The sequence below is a fragment of the Leptodactylus fuscus genome, chromosome 1 (assembly GCF_031893055.1).
Source record: "Leptodactylus fuscus isolate aLepFus1 chromosome 1, aLepFus1.hap2, whole genome shotgun sequence".
In the NCBI taxonomy this organism is placed as follows: Eukaryota; Metazoa; Chordata; class Amphibia; order Anura; family Leptodactylidae; genus Leptodactylus; species Leptodactylus fuscus.
In genome coordinates, this window is record NC_134265.1 from 15,834,994 (window position 1) to 15,848,575 (window position 13,582).

A 13,582-nucleotide genomic window follows, 5' to 3' on the forward strand; every position below is an offset into this window, starting at 1 on the left:
ACCGACTTATTTAGGCCTCCCCCATGGATCTGTAAAAAAAATCATGCCGTGTGTAGGGGGCCATTGATATGAATAGCTCTATATTCCATCAAGTCTATAGCTCTCCTTCTTCCCCATAGAGTGAAATATCTTAAGATCTGGAGCAACACGGTGGCTCAGTGGTTAGTACTGAAGCCTTGCAGCGCTGAAGTCTTGAGTTCAAATCCCGTCAGGAACAACATCTGCAAGGAGTTTGTATGTTCTCCCCATGTTTGTGTGGATTTCCTCCCGTTCTACAAAAAAACCCAAAACATACTGATAGGGAAAAAAATGTACGTTGTGTTCCCTATATGGGGCTCACAATCTACATTCAAAAATCCTACTAATATTATAAAGGTGAAAGTATATTTTTTTGGATGTTTGTTCCTCAATGACACCTACACGGGTGAATGGATTTGTCTGAAATTGCGCACATACATACCTTGGGTCCCGGATTGAACAATAGGCTACATGGAATTCCCGTACACCACTGCAATTCACTCCCGTGCCCGATTCTTCTCACGGTTCAATTCGCTGCAGGACCTGGCACGCTGTAGGACCTGATGTCATCCCAGCCCTTTCAGCAGCTCACCTGATTGGGTGCTGCTTCTCTATGTGGGCGGAGTTATTGTCCGGCCGCCGTCCACACCAACATGGCGTCTCTGAGAGCTCCGGAGCGTCCTGCACAAGGGCCTCTACTCTGGGCCAGCGACAAGTCCATATGCTGCCCCACCTGTGTGACCTCACCACAGGACCGCAGTACTCTGCCGCGGCTGGACAGGGGGTCACCTGTGCCGCACTCTGGAACGCCGGTTTGGCCAGTTGTCCCGCAGCATCTGCCGTCTCTGAACACTACAAGTCGGTACATCGGTGCCTGGGAAGCCCAGGGCGTGGTGAGGACGGGGCCACAGGTTGGTAGGGGGAACACAGTCGGCAGGGTCTGGTGGGGGGAAAAGGGGGCACGGAGTAGGTAAGACGGGGGAAGGGGGCATGGGGTAGGAGGAAGGAGTGATCACATGTGGAAGCAGGTAGGGACAAAGGGAGAGTGGCAGGCGCCAGGAGGGAGAGGAGGTAAAGTGTTCCAGCAGGCCGCAGGGTGGGGGGGCACCGGGTAGGTAAGATGGGGGAAGGGGGCATGGGGTAGGGGGGAAAAGGGGGCACGGAGTACGTAACACGGGAGAAGTGGGCATGGGGTTGGGGGGGAAGGGGGCATGTTCCTGGGGGGCAAAGGGGCACGGGGTAGGAGGAAGGAATGACCACATGGGGAAGCGGGTAGGGAGAAAGGGGGGTGGCGGGCGCCAGGAGGGAGAGGAGGTAAACAGTTCCAGTGGACAAAAGGCAAAGGAACAAGCCTGCGCACCGCTCCAGGTGGGTCCCGCAGGGGGTCAGGGTTCCACGGACGAAGTTGTGGGTAAAAGCTAGTGTATATATATATATATATATATATATATATATATATATATATATTAATATCTAAAGGGTAGAGAAGGATCAATCCACACACAGCAGATATGATATGAAACATTTATTAATGACTGCTAATAAGGTCCAGATACAGTTATATATATCTATGTCAGCCCCTTCCCACCAAAGCCAATTTATTAATTTTTGTCTAACTTTTTATCCCCTGCTTTACAAAATCCATATCTTCTTGATTTTTTCAGTTCAGAGCCATTTGGTGCTTAGTATTTGCAGGACAAATTGTACTTTCCAATGGCACCATTTACTATTCTGTACAATGTACTGGGAAAGAATCAGAATGGGGTGGAATTGGAAAAAAATGCAATTGTGCCACTTTCTTTCAGGTTTTGTTCTCACAATGTTCATTGTGCAGTAAAAGTAACACATTAAAGTTATTCTACGGGTCAGGTCGGTACATTCATGTGATGCCACATGTGAGAGCAGTTTCATGTTCTAATATATTTTTTAAAAAGTTCAAGCAACTTTAAAGAAAGAAAAACTTGACTATTTTGTATTTGTGTGTATGGAGCTGTGTGAGGGCTCTTTTTTTGTGGGATAAGATGTAGTTTCCCTTTATACCACTTTGGGTAACGTCTGACGTTTACATCACTTTTTGTTCAATTTGTTTTGCAGGTGAAAAAAATGGTGCTTGGATTATTTGAACTTGTTTCATGCTATAGCATTCACCTTATGGGATATTTGATATTTTTGTGATATTGTCGTGTCTGAGGTGTATAATTTTGTTTTTATATGTATTTTATGTAAACGGAGGTGAAATGAATTTTTATTTTTGGTTTTCTTATATTTAATTAAAAAAAATTTACCGTATTTTTCGGACTATAAGACGCACTTTTTTCCCCAAAAATTTTGGGGGAAAAGAAGGGTGCGTCTTATAGTCTGAATGTGGCGCCTGGCATCTGCTGTAATAGAGAGGCGGATGCCGGGGAGGGATAGACGCCGGGGCCTGAGACATCGCTACGATCCTCTGCCCTGCCTGAAGCCAAGAGCGGGAGGAGTGATGCTATTCCGCTCCTCCGTCCCCCCGCCGCTGGCTTCAGGCAGGGCAGAGGATCGTAGCGATGTCTCAGGCCCCGGCGTCTATCCCTCCCTGGCATCCACCTCTCTAGTACAGCGGATGCCGGGTCTGCAGTCTGTCAGCGGCCTCTTCTCCCCTGGGGCCGGTCCCCACCAGCCCCGTACCTGTAAAGTTGCAGGCCGGCTCCTGCGCGGCGATATCGCAGGAGCCGACCTGTCCGGATGACAGCCGGGAGCCTAATGAGGCTCCCCGGCCTGTCACTGCTATATTAGTATTACGGCTGGTCTCTATGACCAGCCGTAATACTAATAGACAGAATGTCCCATAGACGGCAATACAGTTGTATTGCCGTCTATGGGACTTGCAATCAAGTGACCGCAGGTTCAAGCCCCCGGGGGGGAATAAAATAGTAAAAAAAAAAAAAAAAAAAAAAAACTTTAAAAATATGAAAAATAAAAGTTCTAAATCACCTCCTGTCCCTAGAATATATATATAAAAGTAGAAAATCATATGTCATAAACCACCGGGTTTTTTTTCAATACAAGGTGATCTAAGCAATAGATATTCCCCAAAATGGTATAACTAAAAAGTACTTCTGGCCCCGCAAAAAAACCCACTCTATGCATCCCCGTACAGCTGCAGGGTCACCTGTCAATGTGGCCTTGCAGCTGTTGCAAAACTACAACTCCCATTATATTAAATATTTTACCATTTTTTGCTTCAAATTTTTTTTCCCCTATTTTCCTCCTCTAAAACCTATAAGGTGCATCTTATAGTCCAGTGCGTCTTATAGTCCGAAAAATACGGTACTTTTTATTTTAAGTCACCCCCCCCCCCTTCCTCCCACTAGAAGATCACTTATACCATAGACTACACTATAGTCTAGTGTATAATTTTACCATAGACAGCAATTCTGCAGTCTATGGGAACATTGTTGTATTAATATTGAGGCCAGCCATAGACAAGCCTCAATAGTAATATTGCAATGGCAGACTTCAGAAAGCTCCTGACTGCCATCAAACGGATCCCACCATCTCATTGTATGGGAGCCGTTTGAGAAAGTGTTAGTGTTTGGAACCCCAGATGATGCCATGGCCGCATCCGAGGACTGTAAGTGCTTGAGATCAGAAACATCTCTGATCGTAGGAACCTCCACTAGACATCCGCCATCCTCTTACGATGGATATTGGGAAGGGGTTCCCGATGGTGATGCCATGAAATTTAAAATTTTTTAAAATCCACTTTGAGTCGTTTTTAAACCGTTTCCTCCTCCTGGAAAACCCCTTTCTGGTGAACTATTCTATGCACATAGCGGATAGGTAGGCGTGTTACCTGGATGCTACTTGCTTTTTAGGCAACAGACGTTCATTGGTACACGTAGCTTATTCATCGCTTATTGGTCTACATGGCTTTCTCTACATAAAACTTTTTAATATTTCATAAATCAATAGTAAAGGGAATAATAAGAAAGTTTCTAATATATTTCAATAAAGAGAAATCTTCTTTATTCTTGTTGTTTTTTCCCCCGCCCTTCCCCTGCACTGGTTCCAGCACTCCATACACAAACTACGGAACCGAATTTGCAGGTGAAATATCATCCAGGTCTAGAAGAGGTGACGCCATAGGGCTGAGTTCACGCGGGGTTTTTGGACCGGATTTTGACACGGAATTCGCCTCAGAATTTGGATAAAAAAAAACAGTCTTCCATTGACTTCACTTCCTTTTTCCTCAAATGGTAAGAAACGGGGAAGACAAAGAAGCGAGCTGCTCTTTCAGGCCGTGGACTCCATAGCTGAATCGGCCGTGGGCGCAACACTCCCTCTTGACCAGGCCCATTCATTTGGGACTAAGCTGGAGCAGAATGCCCCGACGGTCGGAATGCTGCGACAGTCACGGAGGTGTTTTTAGGACCAGATTCCGAGGTGGATTCCCGTGTCACAATCCGGGCCAAAAAACCCAGCCGAAGAAGCTTTAGCCACCTCTCTTTATCTGTCTGCCGGACTATGGAACCGGAGATTATTTAGAGACGGTGATCAGTGCAGGGGAAGAAGGACGAAAATAACACAAAGAAGCAAAATTATTAAAATACATTACAACGGTTTACGACTAGAGATGAGCGAGTAGTATTCGATCGACTACGACTATTCAATCGAATACTCGTATCGGTCGAATACCACGCGGGAAAATTCCATTGAATTCAATGCAAAAACCTCCTCGTGCTCCTCGTCCTGCTACTTACGGAACTTGGAGGATCCAATGTGTCGAACTTTGGTTTCCCTGGAAAACGGAACAACAATCCTGTTTTTTCCCATAGACTATAATGTTATTCGATATTCGATCGAATACTACTCGCTCATCTCCATTTACGACTATTATCACTTCCACTATTGGCTTATGAAACTTTTCAAAAAGTTTTAAATGTTTACTTAAAAGAAATAAAATGGCTACTTCCATGTGTGTTTTCTTTGATGTTGAAGAAGATTTGATTTTTGAGCAAAATACTTCTCGCAAACTAGACATGAGAATGGCTTCTCCCCTGTGTGAATTTTTTGATGCTCGACGAGATGGCCTTTCCTCGAGAAACATTTCCCACATTCAGTACACAAAAATGGCTTCTCTATTGTGTGACTCCTCACGTGTTTAACCAGATGAGATTTCACCGTAAAGCATTTGCCACATTGGGAACATGAAAATGGCTTCTCTCCCGTGTGAGTTTTCTGATGTTCAACGAGATTTGATTTCTGAGTAAAACATTTCTCACATTGTGGGCAGGAAAATGGCTTCTCCCCCGTGTGAATTCTCTGATGTATCAAAAGGCTCGATTTCACCGTAAAGCATTTGCCACATTCCGAACATGGAAATGGCTTCTCCCCGGTGTGGGTTCTTTGATGTGTAAGTAGAAATTTTTTGAAGGCAAAACATTTGCCACATTCTGAACATGAAAATGGTTTCTCCCCTGTGTGAAGTATTTGATGTGTCTCGAGAGATTTTTTGATGGCAAAACATCTGCCACATTCGGTACATGAAAACGGTTTCTCCCCTGTGTGGTGTCTTTGATGTGTAACTAGATATTTTTTAAGGGCAAAACTTTTGCCACATTCTGAACATGAATATGGCTTCTCTCCTGTGTGAATTCTCTGGTGTTTAACAAGTTCTGACCTCTGGTTAAAACATTTCCCACACCACGGACATGAAAAAGGCTTCACCCCCGTGTGACTTTTTTCATGGTCAACGAGATTGGATTTCTGAGAATAACATTTATCACATTTATCACATGCGTATGGTTTTTCCCCCGTGTGAGTTCTCAGATGTTGGTCAAGATTAGATTTTTGTGCGAAACATTTGCCACATTCTGAACATAAAAAAGGCTTCGCCCCTGTGTGAGTTCTCTGATGTGTAATGAGAGATTGTTTCAGGGCAAAACATTTTCCGCATTCAGAACATGAAAATGGCTTCACCCCGGTGTGAATTTTTTGATGTGTGACAAGATATTTTTTAAGGGCAAAACATTTGCCACATTCTGAACATGAAAATGGCTTCTCTGCTGTGTGGATTCTCTGATGTTTGGCAAGTTCGGATTTCTTGATGAAACCTTTTCCACATTCTGGGCATGAAAACGGTTTGTCCCCCTTTACAACATTTGCGCTGTGGCTTTCGCTTTGCTCAACAGTCTGTAAAGAATCAAAAGATAGGATGTATTGGAAAGGATCGGGTGATAGATCTTGGTTTTGATGGGCTGAGGGTATATCTGGGGTAATGACATGTTCTCCATATGGATCTTGTGGGAGACCGCATTCATCTGCTTTAAAATAGGACGATATCAGATGTCCCTCTGAGCTCTCGGTAAAGTCATCTGGCAAGAAAAAAAATAAGCGTTATTTTTGAATAATATAAACATAAAAATCATCTTGATATTTTATATTTCAATCTATAAATGTCCCCAAAAATGTTAAGACTTGGCACAAAGTTCAACTATTAAATAAGGCTGGCCTTACATATTAGATAACCCGTTCAGCATGTGTTCTCTATGGGGAAAGAGGACTAGGCCTTTACCAGATTCCTCTGATGGATACTAGAGATGAGCAAACACTATTCGAAACAGCCGTTCCGAATAGCACGCTCCCATAGGAATGAATGGAAGCGGCCGGCACGCAGACTTTGCTCACATGACTCACATGACTATGACATCATCAAAGGTCTTTTTGCAGATCGGCTAAATACCAGTATCGGCTCTTCACTCCCCTGGAGGTATTTACCAAAACCTCAGGGGGTCACAACCCACAATTTGGGAAACAGTGTTTTATACAAAAGTGGAAGAGTTGATATTATAAAGGCAATAATATGTAATTCTGATTTCATTATACAGCACCAACATAGGAATCAAGAGGACGTGTACAGACAGTAAAAAGAAACAAATTAATCAACATGTCAAACATTAGGAGGGAGGAGCCTGTGCCATGATTGGTTGCTATGTTGCTATTTATTGTAGGTAGATACATAAATGTGTTTTAGAATGTTTGGTATTAATCTGATTATCCGGGGTAAAGGATTCCAGAGAATTGTTGCAGCTCAAGAAAAGTCTTGGAGATGGAAGGGGGAGTTATGGATTGCAGAGGATGTCAATCTTAGTTCATTGGCACACCAAAGAGCAGGGGTGGGGTGGCCAACAGACGAGGGAGAAGATAGAGGGTACTGCAGCGCTACGGGGGGATCAGGAGTTAAGAATGAAAAGTTTAAATTGTATTCTATGTTGGATGGGTAACCAGTGCAGTGACTGGCACAAACTGGAGGTATTGATAAAGCGACTGGCACAGACCGGAGGCCTCGCTGTAGTGACTGGCACAGACCGGAGGTATCACTGTAGTGACTGGTACAGACCGGAGTTATTGCTGTAGTGACTGGCACAGACCGGAGGTATCGCTGTAGTGACTGGCACAGACCGGAGGTATCGCTGTAGTGACTGGCACAGACCGGAGGTATCGCTGTAGTGACTGGTACAGACCGGAGTTATCGCTGTAGTGACTGGCACAGACCGGAGGTATCGCTGTAGTGACTGGCACAGACCGGAGGTATCGCTGTAGTGACTGGCACAGACCGGAGGTATCGCTGTAGTGACTGGCACAGACCGGAGGTATCGCTGTAGTGACTGGCACAGACCGGAGGTATCGCTGTAGTGACTGGCACAGACCGGAGGTATCGCTGTAGTGACTGGCACAGACCGGAGGTATCGCTGTAGTGACTGGCACAGACCGGAGGTATCGCTGTAGTGACTGGCACAGACCGGAGGTATCGCTGTAGTGACTGGTACAGACCGGAGGTATCACTGTAGTGACTGGCACAGACCGGAGGTATCGCTGTAGTGACTGGCACAGACCGGAGGTATCGCTGTAGTGACTGGCACAGACCGGAGGTATCGCTGTAGTGACTGGTACAGACCGGAGGTATCGCTGTAGTGACTGGCATTGGTGTAGTTTTCGTGGCTGATGTATTTGGGATACATTGGAGATGGAGAATTTATTGGGAGAATAAATCAGGGTGAGTAAGAAAAGGTCAGATTCTGAAGAGGTTTTTGCGTTGCAGGTGATTGAATATAATGGGTAAAACAAAGCCCCGAGTCAAACATAACCCTCAGGTAATCAGGTGTATTGTGCAGAGTTCTGGGAAAACCACAGACTGAAATGAAATTACTGGGATTAGGCGAGTTGGTGGAAACACAAAATGTTTATGCTTTGAAAGATTTAGATGGAGAGAGAACATGATGGTAGTGAGAGCGGACAGGCAGTCACTGGTGTAGTAGTGCGGGGTGAGGTCATGGGAGCAGGTACAGTATATCATTGGTGTATCAGCACAGAAACGGTATTGATGCTGATAGATTGTCCAAATGGGGTTGTGCAGAGAGGATCCTACAGCGAAAGGGGCAGTGGTGCGAAGAGAGGAAAGAAATCCAGAGACTTTCTCTTTTAGAATTAGGTCAAAGGATAAACATGAACAAAAGTGCGGGAAAGAAAGAGAATGACGCTGCTTGAAGATTGGGCGATGATGTCACTAGTGCCCAGGTCTGCAGTACTGAGGTCTGAGATAGGTGGGTTTGACCTCTATGACCCACACCTATCTTTTTAATATGTTCCCCCGACCCCATTCCATCAGGATGACGTTAGATTCACACTAGTGTTGCCTATCCATTGTTCAGGTCTATCCGAGGACCATATTAACAGATAAGTGGACCACAAAAAAGTGTTTATACCCAAGTCAAAAGGAACCTATTGACTATAATATGGTTTGGCGCAGGAAAAGTCCTCGTGCAGGACACTACAACGGAGTCTCCAACAAAGTCTTTGATGCAGAGGTGATCACAGCCTGAGGTCTATCCACAAGAGTCTTCTTCACTTATTCCTTTCAAGGTCTTATGGACTTTGTTACAGGATCCCCAGATCTCCAAAAATAGTCTTGGATTGATGGTTGTAGTGGTGATGAGTAAGGGTAGTCAGGAAGGAAACCCTCTAAAAATCCTCTTACATGGAGGTGTGGTTTTTGCTTAAAGGGGATCCCAAGGTCATATCCCCCAGAATAGTCTGAGATTGGTGTTGGTAGTGCTTAAGAACAGAGCCAAAAATTTCAATAGAAGCTGAGAAGAATGCAACAAATCAGAGAATAGCCAGGAACACATTCAAGAGTAAGAACCAGGAAAACAGGAACCAGGTAGACGCACCGAAGGATAAAGCAGGAGCTGAAGATCAACACAATCATTGGCAATATAAATGTACAAGAACAGAGCCAGGAAAAAAAATATACCCATATCATAGGTGGTGTCCAGTAGAGATCGGCTTCAAATAGGCCACCAGGCCCGATATCATCCTGAAGAACCCACCAGCTTAGCCAACTCGATGTCCTGTAGATGCCTACAGGAATGAAAATAGCCATGGCCAAAGAACCTTGAACTGGAGCAGTGAGTAGGAGAGTCAGGTTGGTTAACAACCATAGGTGACTGTTGGCGCCCACCACTGCCGATAGAGATTCGGTGCCGGAACGGGGAGTGTTGAGTAACTGGTAGATCTTGCAAAGTTCACTTTGAAATTCACACAAGACGGTAACCCTACTGGAGAGAAATTGGGCAACAAATTGTGGAACGCTTTTTCTTCAATTACCCCTTGTGAAAATGCAAAATGTGAAAATTAAAATTTTTTTTTTTAAAATTGAAAATTTGTAAAATTGTAAACTTATAGGTCTTATATTAAAAAACTGAAAAACTCTACAACTTAAGTTAATATTTTTTGTCTGGGGTCGTTGTCCATTTCAAAAATAGAAGATTTCAAATTTCATAAACTTCAATTGTGGATAATTTTTGTCTAAACACAAAACATATAAAAGAGAAATTTGCCATCAAAAAAGTATCACGAACAAAACATCTCAGAATCATTAGGATAAGTGAAAGTGTTATAGAGCCAATGCCACAAAGTTACACATGAGGAGTTTTCTGGCACTTGTATATTGATGACGTATTCTTAGTGGCTGTTGATACAGTATATTCCGATGTGTGAATGGACCCCTAGGATGATGGCAATATCGAATTGGTGGAAGTCCAATATCTGGGTCCCTCACAAACCAGCTGTTTGAAGAGACTACAGTCTTCAGGTGATCGCTGCAGCCTCTTCACATAAAAACCAAGGGGAGCGCCAGACACTGCAAAGGATTGGGACTGAGCTGACAGGCATGTGACAAATAAGTATCTACATTCAAATGAGCTTAATGGAGCAACGAGGGTGGTGTCATTTACCTCTGTAGAGCAATGGCAGAACCTCCATTGTTCTAAAGGGTCCATTTTAATATTGAGAAAACATCATCTCGACAACACAGGCTCCGATTAACAAGAGGAAGACACTGTTTGATTCAGGTGACACTAACCTATCTATCTGCAGGGCTGGGGCGATATGCTGGGTCTGGTGACAGTAACCTATCTGTCTGCAGGGCTGGGGTGATATACTGGTTCTGCAGTAACCTATCTGTCTGCAGGGCTGGGGTGATATACTGGTTCTGGTGACACTAACCTATCTATCTGCAGGGCTGGGGTGATATGCTGGATCTGGTGACACTAACCTATCTATCTGCAGGGCTGGGGTGATATGCTGGGTCTGGTGACAGTAACCTATCTATCTGCAGGGTTGGGGTGATATTATGGATCTGGTGACACTAACCTATCTATCTGCAGGGCTGGGGTGATATGCTGGTTCTGGTGACAGTAACCTATCTATCTGCAGGGCTGGGGTGATATGCTGGGTCTGGTGACAGTAACCTATCTATCTGCAGGGCTGGAGTGATATGCTGGGTCTGGTGACAGTAACCTATCTATCTGCAGGGCTGGGGTGATAGGTTACTGTCACCAGAACCGGCATATCTATCTGCAGGGCTGGGGCGATATGCTGGGTCTGGTGACAGTAACCTATCTATCTGCAGGACTGGGGTGATATGCTGGGTCTGGTGACAGTAACCTATCTGTCTGCAGGGCTGGGGTGATATACTGGTTCTGGTGACACTAACCTATCTATCTGCAGGGCTGGGGTGATATGCTGGGTCTGGTGACAGTAACCTATCTATCTGCAGAGCTGGGGTGATATGCTGGTTCTGGTGACACTAACCTATCTATCTGCAGAGCTGGGGTGATATGCTGGTTCTGGTGACAGTAACCTATCTATCTGCAGGGCTGGGGTGATATGCTGGTTCTGGTGACAGTAACCTATCTATCTGCAGGGCTGGGGTGATATGCTGGGTCTGGTGACAGTAACCTATCTATCTGCAGGGCTGGGGTGATATGCTGGTTCTGGTGACACTAACCTATCTATCTGCAGGGCTGGGGTGATATGCTGGGTCTGGTGACACTAACCTATCTATCTGCAGGGCTGGGGTGATATGCTGGTTCTGGTGACAGTAACCTATCTATCTGCAGGGCTGGGGTGATATGCTGGTTCTGGTGACACTAACCTATCTATCTGCAGGGTTGGGGTGATATGCTGGTTCTGGTGACACTAACCTATCTATCTGCAGGGCTGGGGTGATATGCTGGTTCTGGTGACACTAACCTATCTATCTGCAGGGTTGGGGTGATATGCTGGTTCTGGTGACACTAACCTATCTATCTGCAGGGCTGGGGTGATATGCTGGTTCTGGAGACAGTAACCTATCTATCTGCAGGACTGGGGTGATATGCTGGGTCTGGTGACACTAACCTATCTATCTGCAGGGCTGGGGTGATATGCTGGTTCTGGTGACACTAACCTATCTATCTGCAGGGCTGGGGTGATATGCTGGTTCTGGTGACACTAACCTATCTATCTGCAGGGTTGGGGTGATATGCTGGTTCTGGTGACAGTAACCTATCTATCTGCAGGGCTGGGGTGATATGCTGGGTCTGGTGACACTAACCTATCTATCTGCAGGGCTGGGGTGATATGCTGGGTCTGGTGACAGTAACCTATCTATCTGCAGGACTGGGGTGATATGCTGGGTCTGGTGACAGTAACCTATCTATCTGCAGGGCTGGGGTGATACGCTGGGTCTGGTGACAGTAACCTATCTATCTGCAGGACTGGGGTGATATGCTGGTTCTGGTGACACTAACCTATCTATCTAACCTATCTATCTGCAGGACTGGGGTGATAGGCTACTTTTGGTGTCACACTCCACACTAAGGGGCTCAATGTACAGTGTATCATATCATATTTTCATCCATATATAGTTTGGATTTCCGCTAAATAGGGAATAACAGACAGAACACGAAATTGTTGCAGTCGGTGAATACGTAGAATCTGTGACTCTCCTGTGATATAGTCAGTGGTGACTCCTCACCTGGGCGGTTCCCGGTAGGAATGTCCTCCTCACACTCCTCATCACCACTCACATAGGGCTCGTCTTTTATTGTTATGGCTACAGCGTTCACATCTTCCAGATCTTTATCTTGATGGAAAATCTGTGATAAAAATAATGTAAAAGTCAGTAGAGAGATGGAGAAATCCTGAAGAATTGGAGCTGGCTGTCTCCTAAAAGTTGACCATAGATATTAGATGACGTTGAGATCCTTATTGACAACCCTAAGACCCTCATACACATGTATACTCGGCATGGCTAGACCTGCTTCAGGTTGTCTCAGTGGAGGAGATCAGATTCTACCAGATACATCCGGGGTTGTTTGTCTCAGGGAAAATAAAGGATCAGATCGGTAGAAATCCAACCTGATGGTTCCTCAGGGGCGGATCCAGGGCCGGGCGAGCCGGGCAACCGCCCGGGGCCCCGCGCCCAGCGGGGCCCCGCGGCAGGGCCCGGACCTATCAAAACTTGGGTCGTTCGGCAGGGCAATTGCCAAGGCCCCAGCACTTGCAGGGGCCCCCTGTCGGTCCTCTATCAATAGCTGCAGCTCCCTGCACACAGTGTGCTTCACACATATATTTTCCCTATTACGAAGTATATGTGGTAAGCAGACTGTGTACTTCCAGCATCGGCTGATAGACAGCAGCCAGCCAGGGAGCTGCAGCTACTGATAGAGGACGCTCCCTCCTCACCCCCCCTTCTCTGGCTGCCCTCTGTCAACCAATGAGAGGGTGAGGAGAGCCGAGGAGGCGGAGCTTATCACTCTACAGAAGATGGAGCCGGCCGTCCTGCATCTTACACACAAGAGGGAGAAGAGGAAGCAAAGTGAAAGTAAAGAAAGAAGACCCAGGTACAGGCTAGAGGGGGGAGGGGGGTTACTATACTTATTAATGTCAGGCACTTGGAGTTATTCAATTAGTTATGGTAACTCCATGTGCCTCATATTAATAGCAGTTAACCCCATCATGTCCTCACATTAATCCCCTGTGTACTTCATCATAAGGGTTACTGATGTGTGAGACATATGGGGTACTAATCATGAAGATACTTCACTATTACCTCCATGTCTCTCACATATCAGTCACTCTTATGTGAGGCACACACGGGGTTAATGTGAGGGACATGATAGGGTTAATTGCTATTAATATGAGGCACATGGAGTAGCTTAGGGGGCGTTCACACTACCGTCAGTGTCCGCTGCTAATGTCG

The 13,582-nt window shown here is 45.6% G+C and overlaps 1 protein-coding gene across 1 annotated transcript in view; it reads right to left on the reverse strand.

The window, feature by feature from the left end:
- Positions 1–4,561: 4,561 nt before the first annotated feature.
- Positions 4,562–13,582, reverse strand: part of LOC142189968 (uncharacterized) — a 31,621-nt gene continuing 22,600 nt past the window's right edge. Inside the window, exon 7 of the mRNA XM_075262263.1 lies at positions 4,562–6,107. Coding sequence (XP_075118364.1) covers positions 4,960–6,107 — 1,148 coding nt within the window. The 3' untranslated portion in view covers positions 4,562–4,959. The remainder of the gene's footprint in view (positions 6,108–13,582) is intronic.